This window comes from Geospiza fortis, unplaced genomic scaffold (genome assembly GCF_000277835.1).
Source record: "Geospiza fortis unplaced genomic scaffold, GeoFor_1.0 scaffold590, whole genome shotgun sequence".
NCBI lineage: Eukaryota > Metazoa > Chordata > Aves > Passeriformes > Thraupidae > Geospiza > Geospiza fortis.
Window position 1 is genome coordinate 372,932 of NW_005054402.1, and position 11,246 is coordinate 384,177.

Here is an 11,246-nt window from a genome sequence, read left to right on the forward strand (position 1 = left end):
AGGAATAGACTGAGCTTCAGTACTGAGTAATGCTAAGCCAGTATAAAAAATACACCACAGACTGAGTACAAACTTCACAAGTCACTGTTAAGAGTCCAGCTAAGAGCTGAGAAAAAGTACCTCCTGTAAGACCTCACAGATAATTAACTGCCCAAGTTCTCTTACATCAGATGTGTGTTATAGTTCAGACACAAATTCTGTTTGCTGTCTCTTCATGCAGAGACTGTACTTACAGGTTGTTCCACAAACTGGTTTTTCCTTCCCTTCCAGTAAGTCCCACAGGTGAACAGATGCTTGCTCATACTGCTCATTCAACCTTAAAAATTAATTAATAAGAGTTAATTTCTTACTGAGTCTTTAAATTACCATACCACATACACTGTTAACTGACTGGCAATTAGAAAGAGGAGCACTTTGCTGTAACCCTACCTCACGTTCATGTCTCGTTCAGGGTAAACCAGCTTATAGAACTCATCCAGCATTGTCAGCTCCTCCTCTGTCAGCACTGGCACCCCGCTGGATCCTTGTTTGAGGTCGCTGCGCACTTCATCGTCCCCCAGCTTCTCCAGAATGAACTGCAGCTCCAGCACCGTCTTTAAACGCTTCTGCTCGGCCTCCTCCCGCATCAGCTGCTCCCTGCGAGCTGTCTTCTTTATTGTCTTCTGGATCTGCAATGGACCCAAGGAAAAACTGTTTGGAAATGTCTTTAACTGCTAAGAAAAGGTCCAGAGGAAGGCAAGGGAAAAGCCTAAGTGTTGGGTTCTTCCATTTGGAAAGGCTTGGGTGATGCAGATTGTTCACACTGGCCACACAGAGAACAGGAACAGAGAGGTTATTCACCATATCCCACCAGAGTAGGAAGCATTCATTGGAACTACCAGGAGATAAGCTTAAAACAGATAAACAAAAGGACTGTTTTTTCACACACCACAAGAGGGAACTCATGGGATGTTTTGACATGAAAGGCTGGGGAGATAGACAGGATCAGCAAGTCCAAAAAAGGATTTCAACAAATTCTTGGACATGAGATCCCCAGTCAGACACCCCAGGGAACAAGTACGTGCATCCACTGCAGCATTCCCAATGCAAGGAGGGAGAGGATGACACATCAGCAGCAGCCTTGTGCTCTGCGCTGAACCTTCCACAAGGTCTAAATGCAGCACCACCCTGAACCTACAGGATGTTTCTTCCACTCTTCATCTTAATCCAAGTATCCAGCGTCCCATACTCAGCTGGAAATGTAATATTCTCTTCCAAAAATCTATCGTGATGGTAACTTTCCCACTTGAAACATCCAAATTTTGTTTTTAAAAATCAAAGACATATCTTAAAATCAACTAACTGCAGTCAAGAAAAAGTACCACCAAGTTTGAAAGCAGAGCACCAATACGGTACTCCTGCATTCACTGGCTTGTTTTAGCAGTCAGCTGACCAGGAAAACACTTCAGAACAGACTTATCCAGAAAAGGACGTTCTCCATTACTAACATTCCATAAACACAGATGAACTGTGATGCCAGAAAATAGAGGAACGAGTTGGCTTAGTCCTACAAATTAATTTACAGCCACAGCCAATGTAGAAAGCAGTTTATAACACAAGGAGGCTGCTGCCCTTCAAATTATCCCAGCCTGTTCACAAGCTAACTCTGCTCCTTAGAAGAGTCAGCTGTATTAACATCCACTACTCAGCCAATTCTTCCAATGCTGCTGCTCTTTCCAGAACTCCCAAATTTTCAGAATTTAATTCTTGATTACAGTATTATTCTGCATCCTTGATAAAACACCAACCCAAAAGATTACCTATTACATAGTATCCAGTTAATTTACCCTTTACAAAAATAATATTGTCCCATAATGTAGTTTCAGATTGTATTACCAAGAAATGAAAACCCCATGAAATCCATTTAAGAAAATGTTACTAATGGCAGCAAGTGACCATCTTTAATGATGCATGACAGACCTGGTTCTGTGATCACTATTTTCAACACTTGTGTTGTGTCAAAAAATTACATTATTCTTGTTTCCATACATTTATGTAGTACATCAAAAAATTCTTCAGAAAACCTGACATCAACTAATATGAAAAAACAGAAGAAAACAGTCAAACATAGAAGAAAACAAGGGCAATTCATCCCTGTAAACAGAGGTGACTACTGCCTCAGTGGAAGAGTTTAAAGTGTTTGGATAACCCACATGGCAATGCTTGATCTTTACTTACATCTTGGCTCAGCGCCATAAAACTCCTCTGCAGTTCCTTAGCAAATTCCAGATTATTTGTCACTTCCTGGTACTTTGACACTGCATCCTTAAAAAAAACCCAGAAAGACCACAAATGTAAACCATCAGCAACAGAACTGAATATATACTTCCAACAAATAAATTCCCACATTTTTTAGTTCTAAAGCGAGACACAGGATCCCTGAACGGGACTGCAACTATGTTAAGGTAAATTTAGATTTTCACTGGCCCAGATATCAAAGACTTGTGTATGTCCTTAGGGCCTCCAGTTTCTTTAGATATGCTAAACATACATAGAAATATGCCTTTATGTGCTCACATGGATGATGGACTGGTTTCATGTTTGGCTGCAGGCAGTTTCTGAAAAAACTAACAAACAACTTGAAGAATGGGGGAGAAGAACAATCTGGCAACTGAGAACTGCGCAAGAGTTTGAGAATTAATGTATTGTTATCTCCAGTTAAGAGTCAAAACCAGAATATACAGAGCATAATGTCCCCTTCTCCAGAAATCTTTGCTTTTGCTATCTCTTAAACCTAATACTCTGATCTGCACCAAAGCAAACCAAATTCCTCAACCCATTTGGTATTACTGAGAAATTGTATCAAATCAGGGGGATATGGCTGAGACATTTACATTCCTGCCGTGACAAAAGAATGCATTTCTCCAAACTAACATTTATTTTTATCAAGCCTGGTAGTCAGGCTTCATAAAAACCATGAGCTTCCGTCCTGAACATGATGTCAGTTCTCTATCGTGGTTTATCTTCACACCAGGCCATTACAAAATAAAAACACACAGATCCGTGATGTTTCAGTTCTCAGCTGGCACAGAACCACCACAAGATGGAAGATGGAATCATCCAAGGGACCAAGGGAAGCAGCTCATTCTTCTAAGTGTCAACAGCTGCAATAGTTGGAGGGTACATTTTTGTCCCTTCACTTTCAGTGTCAAAAATCATCCATAAAACACTGTTGATCCCAGACTGGGAAGATAATTGTTAAGGATTTGACTTCACTTAACACTGAGCATCTGGTTATTTCCTGAAGTATCAATGTGCATGTTTGCACCATATAATTGAATTTAAATTGATACTTGCTTTTTATTTACAACTGCAAAACTGCTGCTGAATCAAGTTCTGCAATAACCTACTTTAAGAACCAACCCCAAAAAGGAGAGAGGCAGGGTAAACTCCTCATCACAAAGATAACAAAACAATTTAACAGATCTGATTAGGATTTTTTTGGTTGTTTTTACCAGTTGATCTTGATTCAGACGTTCTCCCTTGTTCATTCGTTCCTGGTAATCATCAAGTTTGCTCTGAAACAAAAGAAAAATGCTGTTATGAAGAGGCAAAAATCAGTTAAAAGCTTTTTTCTACTTGTGCTAACAAAATTATGCACTCTAATATTACACTGCACAGACTGTACCATGTTACACAAGCACATAACTGTCCCGTAGAAAGTGTACAAGAGAAAAACTGTCTTCTGGGTTAAAATGTAAATATTTTCCCAAGAGGTAAATATTTTTATCTTATTTGGCTATTACAATGTCTTCATGGCTAGTTGCAATTTCCAAGTATATTCACATTCCTCCTAAGGGGACAAGCACTCTCAATGCACATGTCCTTCAGTCCAAACACCAGAGAGCTGAACTGAGGGCTGAGGTAGAGTTTATCACCACTTTATCCCTACAATAGCAAAAATCTGACTGCAAACCCCCACTGTCAAGGCTATTAAGATTCAGAACTGTGTTTCTCTGTAGCTCCATCACTTAAGATAGTTGTAAAGAATTTTAAACAGTTTCTAATCCTCTGTGCAAGAATGCCCACCAACACAATTCATATTAATAGCTCTAAAATAGTTTTTGTTCAAGAGCATTAGGATTTTTTTTCCACAGGAAGAAATTGAAAAAAGAATCATTAGGCTACTTTTCAGCAGGATCAGTTTTCTCATCTGCTTCAACAGAAACCACACAGCAGAGTGGCATCAGCCAGAATCAAACTCCTGTGTGCCCCAGTGACGGATTCTACAAGCTAACTACAAAGGCTCTTCAAAAGAAAGCAAAGCCTCTAAGGGTAACACACCCAATTATTACACTGTTTTCATCATTTCTGTATTAGCACAAATTACTGCATTTCGAATAAAATTTGCCATGATCTAACTTAAAAAGTTATTAAAACAAATTCTTAACAATTATCTTCCTAATCTAGGATAACAAAAGACAAGAAGCAGGAGAATACTTAATTTTGAATGTCAAAGATGCCATCACTGTCTCAGGGTTTACATTTGCACTGAGTGGCACCTTGTTTGGTTGCTGTTGCTCTTCATTTCAGACTTTTCAGTTAAAATACTTTACTGCTATTTTTCTAGTTAATTCAACTTCTATTCTACGCTCAGTCTCAGACTTTTGGAAAGATCAAAGTCTGTGGAACAGTTTATCAAGCAAGCTCCTCTTCCTAAGTATTTGATGCTCATCATTATTTCCTGAAACCCTACCACCCTTATGAGGCTTGGTCCTTTTGATGTCATTTTTGGTGCTGGATCTTTTTAAGTCCTCCAGGTCAGACAGAACATTTAACTACTTCACCTTCCAGTGTATCAGAGCCAGCAATGGCCTAGGCAAAGGCAAAGCAAGAACTTGCAGAGCTCCAAAAATACATTACTGTGAGTTTCATGCTGGGGACAGAAACTACATGGTAACAGTTGTTAAATGCAGCAGCCACAGCTCATAACAGATCAAAAAAGCAGCCCTGGAGAGCATTTGGCACACTGCAAATCTATCTCAACAGGAAATAAGGTCAGGTTACTCTTCTCCATCCTGATCTCAGAGCAGATGATGACATGCTTGGACAATCACAGGACAGTCTCTTGATTTGGGAGAGCGTGGCTGAGCTGTGCAGACAAAAGGGAAGAACTGAACCACTGCAGTGCCCCAGTGCAAAGCCAGGTCAACCCACACCTCTGATGGCTGAAATCCTAAAGCAAAGGGGCTTTGCAGACAAGCAAATTTCAAAGGAATTTCCTACTTGCTAAAGTCACCAGCTCCCCTGCTGCAGATTACCATTCCCCTGGTCACCCTGCTGCAATTGTTTGTGAGGCTGCTCAGTAAATAGACTGCAAACATGAGCCAGCTTGAACAGGGTCTACAGAAATGCACTAAAACAAATTCTGTGATCCAGTTTCCAACACAAACCCATAAACAACAACAGTAAAACAAAATGGGTGGAACGTCGTATTCCAGAACACTACTTTGTTTGATTTTGTTGAAAAAAACAACATATATTGCAAAATTGCACTGAAATACTCACAGAATCCCTTTTGTGGCTGAGGGCATAAGGGAGGGAAGAGGCAAAACTACCCTAAATAACTACAATTTTTTCTGTATACTTTTTCCATGCATGGTTGGTCCTTTCAGATTAAGCTATTGCAGTAACATAGTGAACAATGCACAAGGTTTTTCTTGAATGGTCAAATACTCTTAGGTCTAATGTAAATGCTTTGCTTATTTTTATTCAACTAAAAAGCCAAGGGTAATACGTCTCTTTCTGTTAGGAATAGAAGAAAAGTTACTTGTCTTCACATTTACTTCTTACAAAATATTCCTGTTGGGAAGGTAAAAGGAAGGAAAGCCCTGTCAGCTGCAATGCAGAGGACAAGCCAATGTGCATTTAGTTAAATGTTACCACAAAGATTTGGACTGCCAAGTAAGCATTCTTCTATCATCACAAAGACACTTTTAAGATCCAAAACTGCATTACACAGAAATATTAACTAAATGCCTTCCTTTTTAATCTGCACTGTCAACTAACAGCAGTCCAAGAGCAGCATTAGAGCTGTAAAACAACTGCAGTGAAATTCCTGCTCAGGAACCTACTGCAGTGCCTGCAAGAGGGGAAGACTCTTCATCTTACCCCTCCTGACACAACTTCACCCTCACTCCTCAGACAGAGATCTCCGAGCACGAAAACCAAACCAGCAGGAAAAAAAAAACCCAGTGGCAAAGTGAGCACATGAATTGTGTATTGAACAGCTCGTGAGTCAGCAGCTCCCAGTCCTGCAGGCAGCCAGCCACTCTGCTTCAGCTTTTTCCACTGAGATACCTGAAGTAATTTGGAGTTTCCTGGGGAAAAAGCACCATTAACAGCCTCTTGGGACTGTGGTGCTCACTGCTTAACTATGCCCTGGATTTTACTTTAATAGGAATCCAAAACTGAGTTACTTTATTGCACTAATAGACAATTCTCTTCACCTCCTCTGCACTGTCTCAAAAACATCATCCTGAAGTGGAAACAAAAACTGCAGTTACCTGGCATTACCCTCCAAACCTACCCTGGTTTTAGAAATGCCTGACCATTGAGCCACCACTTCCAGTGCTGTGCTGCAAACTGGATCACTGGAATCATCAGATTAAAAATAACCCTTAAAAAAGGGGGTCAGGAGCAGGAGGGAAGCTCTATATTTAACCAGATAATTTCAATGCTGCGGTTCTACCAATTACAGCAGCACAAGTGTGCACAACAAGCTGCAAGGTGACAAGGTAACCTCTGTCAACAGCTGGAGTAAATCTTTAGTAATTCAAACTCTACCACAAGATAAGAAAAGATGGAAAGGACATTCCAAGTTTGTCTCCTCAGGTATCTCAAAAGCTGAATGAATGTTTTTGACAGTACAAAAGCAATTAAGATAATCCAAAATTTAAAATAGCTGTATAATACAGTTTGCACTGAAGCCAAATAAATGCCAAGTTAAAAATTAGAAGTTTGTTAACCTGTTTTACACCTCTGCATTGTAATTTTTCTGCCCTCCGTCATCACCTCCATACTTTTCATGGCTTTGCAGCTAAAACTGCCCAGAAATGGCCAAAAAACCCCAGAAACCAAAACCAGTCTTCTATTTTCTCAAAAAAGGAAAAAGTAAAACACTTAGCAAGGAAGTTCAGAACCTCTCAAAACCCACCACTTCTGAAAAGCTCTTTAGTCCTGAGTTGGAACCAGGCAGATGGAAGGATACAATAATACCAATACTCCAGAACACAAAACACTTACAGGTCTTCTGTATAAATGGAATTGATTTTTTGAGTAACAGTAGTAGATATTCTCGTGGGAGGGTTTTTCCCCACAGTCTGGGAAGTCTGATGGTTTAGAAAAAATATCTGCATAATGTATTAGTTTTTAAACAAAGGACAAGGACACATCAATTCTGAGACTGCAGTTTCACGATCAGTTAACCCCAGAGGCAGAAAAAGCTTCTTCAGTAACTAGAATTAAGTCACGGAAGAGTGGAACCCCAAGTTTTGGTGACTGCAGAGATGTTCCTTCCAAATCACACCATAGAGGATTTCCTACAGAAACACTCTGAATTTACAGGGAAGTTGACTACACTGTAGGAGACGTGGATTTTGCTCCACACATAATCTTTGTTCCAAAAAGTTATTTTTACAAGTGAATTCTAGAGCACAAATGTGTCTCTCCCAATACATTCTGCATGTCTTTTTCTTCAAACAAAACCCATGATCCAAACCCCAAAGCAGCATCTGAAAAACTGAAACTAGAAGATGTTTCACAGCTCCTTGGACTCATCATGCATCCAGTTAACTGAACTCGCTGTGAGACAATCCCTATTTTACAATAACCAGTTAAAACCAAAACAGACCAGCCTGAAACCTCAAAGACCAGCCATCACAAGATTTCGCAGATAAACTGCTTGGGTTTTTTGACCCGAAGCTTGATATTCAAAATTCCTACTAAGAGAGGTTTCAAAGAAAGTTTCAGGCTTATAATACAGTGTCTGAAATGAATTTTACAATTTGTTCCATGTTAAATCTCCAAAGATTAATTTCAAACCAAACCTCCCAAGGAGAGGTTCTGGAGCCACTCACAAGCCTGAACATCCAAGTGGCCCAAATCATGGACAAACACAGTGAGAGCTGCTACCAATGGGCAGCTTCAAACTTCCTGCCACCAGAAAGGAAAACTGACCCCAGCTTTTACTACAGGTTCCTGTTTCCCATGGGAAATCCAACATTTTACTGGACCAAGTCACATCAACTTCAGATGTCCACCTGCTGTGCTGTGAGAGTTCTTGCGTAGCAAGGACAGCAGCACCTGTGAGCTGCTCATTCTGCACCCAGCCAGGGTTACACCCAGGAGGCAACTCAGACAAGCTGATAAAGTGACAGCAGCTCAAGTTACCAGGCACAGGCAGTATGTGCCATCTTTCCAACTCCAGACACCAAGCTCACATCAAGCTCTAAGCTCACATGTTACCCTGTGAACATCTGCCCATCCCCTAGTCCACGTGGTAGCATATTAATTATTTTGCCCCTTTGGCAGAACGTTTGTTTGATGAACTGTTCGTACATGGCTCATGCCCTATTACACAAGATGAAAGTAAAAACAACTGTTTTTTTTTATTCAGCCCTGAAACAAAACCAGAGTTTGATCTACATTCAATTGGCTTAAAATTTGGAAAGTATTTTCTCCTCTAAAAACAAAAACCAGAAGAGCCAGGGAGAAGGTGAAATTGAAGGTGAAATATTTTCTCCTAGGGAACGTGGACAGCTGGCAGGATTCAAACCCCAGACACCTGACAAACACCTGGAGGAGTCCAGGCAACTTTCAAATTATCTAAGCTTGTCAACATAAACTTGAGCTGCACATCCTAAGGTCCTGCAGAGAAAATACCCCTTTAATTACCCCCTTCCATGCACACACAAATATCTTGTCATCTAAGAGCAGAGGACAGCATTCATATCTTTTCCAAATACAAGGAGATGAGGGGAACACAGATGTTTTCAGGCCATGTTTTCACATCCATTTCTGAACAGCAATTCAGTTTATCCCAGTCCCTTTTAACAAAAGAAATACTCATTCTTTCAAATGAGGTCACATTTAGGAAAATGAAAGTGTAACTAATAATCCAGTGGTTTTAGTTTATACAGAAATGTTCAAACTAGTATAGACCAAAGTTATAAATATTATTTCGATTTGAATTTTGGTAGTCACATTATTTTATCCCCTGCATTTGCAGGTAAACATGACAAACTTCACTCCAAAAATTCAAATTTCTCTATGAAGAGTGACCTTTCCACTACTAAAAGCTGCACACTCCTTTTACTTAAAACCTAAGATGGTACCTCTTCCAGAGCAGTAATTTTTCATCCTTCAGAAATGTGTGTCTAAGTATTTATTTGTGTTCATTCTGTGACACAAAGCTCTGAAAATCATCTCTGCTGGCCTTCGTTAGCAGCTGCTGACAAAGAAAGGATTAACTGTCCAACTGAGCACAAGTTCCCAGTGAGATTTACTGCATTTCTCATCCACTCCTGGCTCTGCAGTTTCCAGAACCATTTTACTTTCTGGATGGTTGGAAAAATTAAAAATATATTCTTGTCCAAAGATGCAAAATGTAAGGAAATCCTGCTGTGTACAATGAGCTTTGTTTTAAGACACAAAGCATGTACTGCTCTCTTTACTAAAGGGCATTATTTACTACAGAACTCTTGGTTCCCCCACCAAGGGAGAGGCCCAAGCCCACAAATGAGTTCCTCTGCTTTAATACACCAAAACCCATTTCTCTCATAACTTTTGTAGTGTTTATGAGTGCTCCTTCAGGAAGTTTCAGAACTTCAGCCCATTAAGACTTAGGAATCTTTGAACTTTAATTCATCAGTGAGAGACAACACAGAGTTTATCCTTTTTAAGCCCCAGCCCTTGCCTGTTCCTTAAGCCCTCATTGCCCAGCAGAGAATATTCAAAAAATAAATGCTTTCAGTAATTTTCATGGAACATCTTCCAACAAAAGCCATGTCCAGAAAAAAAAAGGGCACTTTGTCCCCTCTACTCACTTGGTAAAACACTAAAATTCTACTCAAATAGAATGGAATGGCTAATGCAACTGTAAATTATTTAAAAGTAAATAAAATCACTGCTCCCAAGGACCCTCACACCAGTAACACTGTGCTTTATCCTCTTGATTACTCCCAAGTACAGAACAAGTCAGAATGTTCACTTACTAATTTTCGTTTTTAAAATACATGCTTTTAACATAATAAAAAATATTTTCAGAGCATTTTTGTGTATGCTGGGTTCAACAGTTAATTTTCAAACAATTTTTTTTGTATTAGAACAACTAGAGACAGAGCTGCTCTCTTTCTCAACCTGAGGACCAGTATTGGCTGTGCAGATATTCCTGTGTATTAATGCCAAGTTTAAGACAGACATCTTGTCCTCTCTATACACAACACACACGGAGGAAAAGCTCCTCTGATTCTAAAACTTACCTAAAATGTCCTGGCTTGCTGCTTTTTGCCATGTCATTTCTAAGAACCAGGAAAATCCCACACCCAGTTCTGAGGTAGGAAGCTACACTGTACACAGTGTATTTATACAGTGTATTATTGATACACAGTGTATTATTTATAGGTAAAGCACAGCTTCTCTCCTTTACAACCCACCTGTACAGACTAATTTACTGGAAATACTTCCACCTTATACAATATGGAACACTATGAAAAACATCAAAAGTGACAGTTAAAAAAATTAACAGAACAGTTATTGTGCTTATTCACTTCTAAAAATAATAAGAGATTTAAGGCCCTGGCACAAATCTAATTTTTTGGGGGATAATTTTAGCTTGGCACTGTGGTGTTTTGAGGTGAGTCTTGAGGCTATGTATTAGTTCTTTTTCTGATGGACACCTCATGCTCTGGAGGTTGTAAAGCCTTGTGAAGCTCATTTAATCTGCCACCACCGAGAGGGTGCAAAACACGCCGCGAGTAACCACGGCAGCCTTTTCCTCTCGTGCCACAACTCGAACCGTCCAAGCACCAGGGATTGAGTAGCTGCTCCTTCTAAAAATAACCCGTGAAAGGCCGCTTCCAGCTGGGCTCAGGCTCCCAAAGAGTTGAGCTTAGGGCGATGGAAAGCGAGCGGTGACACTGGGGCGGGGTGGGGTGGCCCCGGCTTTGTGCGGGCGGCACAATGAGCTCCGCCGGGGAGGCCGGGCC

General features: G+C 40.2%; 1 protein-coding gene across 2 annotated transcripts in view; it reads right to left on the reverse strand.

Annotated features, from left to right (window-relative positions):
* CAPRIN1 (cell cycle associated protein 1) overlaps positions 1–3,568 on the reverse strand; it is a 21,033-nt gene extending 17,465 nt beyond the window's left edge. For both annotated transcript variants that reach the window (XM_031061191.1, XM_014309115.2), the window contains exons 1-4: positions 3,495–3,568; positions 2,218–2,304; positions 430–668; positions 234–316 (exon numbers count right to left, since the gene is read on the reverse strand). In XM_031061191.1, the coding sequence (XP_030917051.1) occupies positions 234–316; positions 430–668; positions 2,218–2,304; positions 3,495–3,530 (445 nt within the window). In that variant the 5' untranslated portion in view covers positions 3,531–3,568. The remainder of the gene's footprint in view (positions 1–233; positions 317–429; positions 669–2,217; positions 2,305–3,494) is intronic.
* Between the last annotated feature and the right edge of the window lie 7,678 nt (positions 3,569–11,246).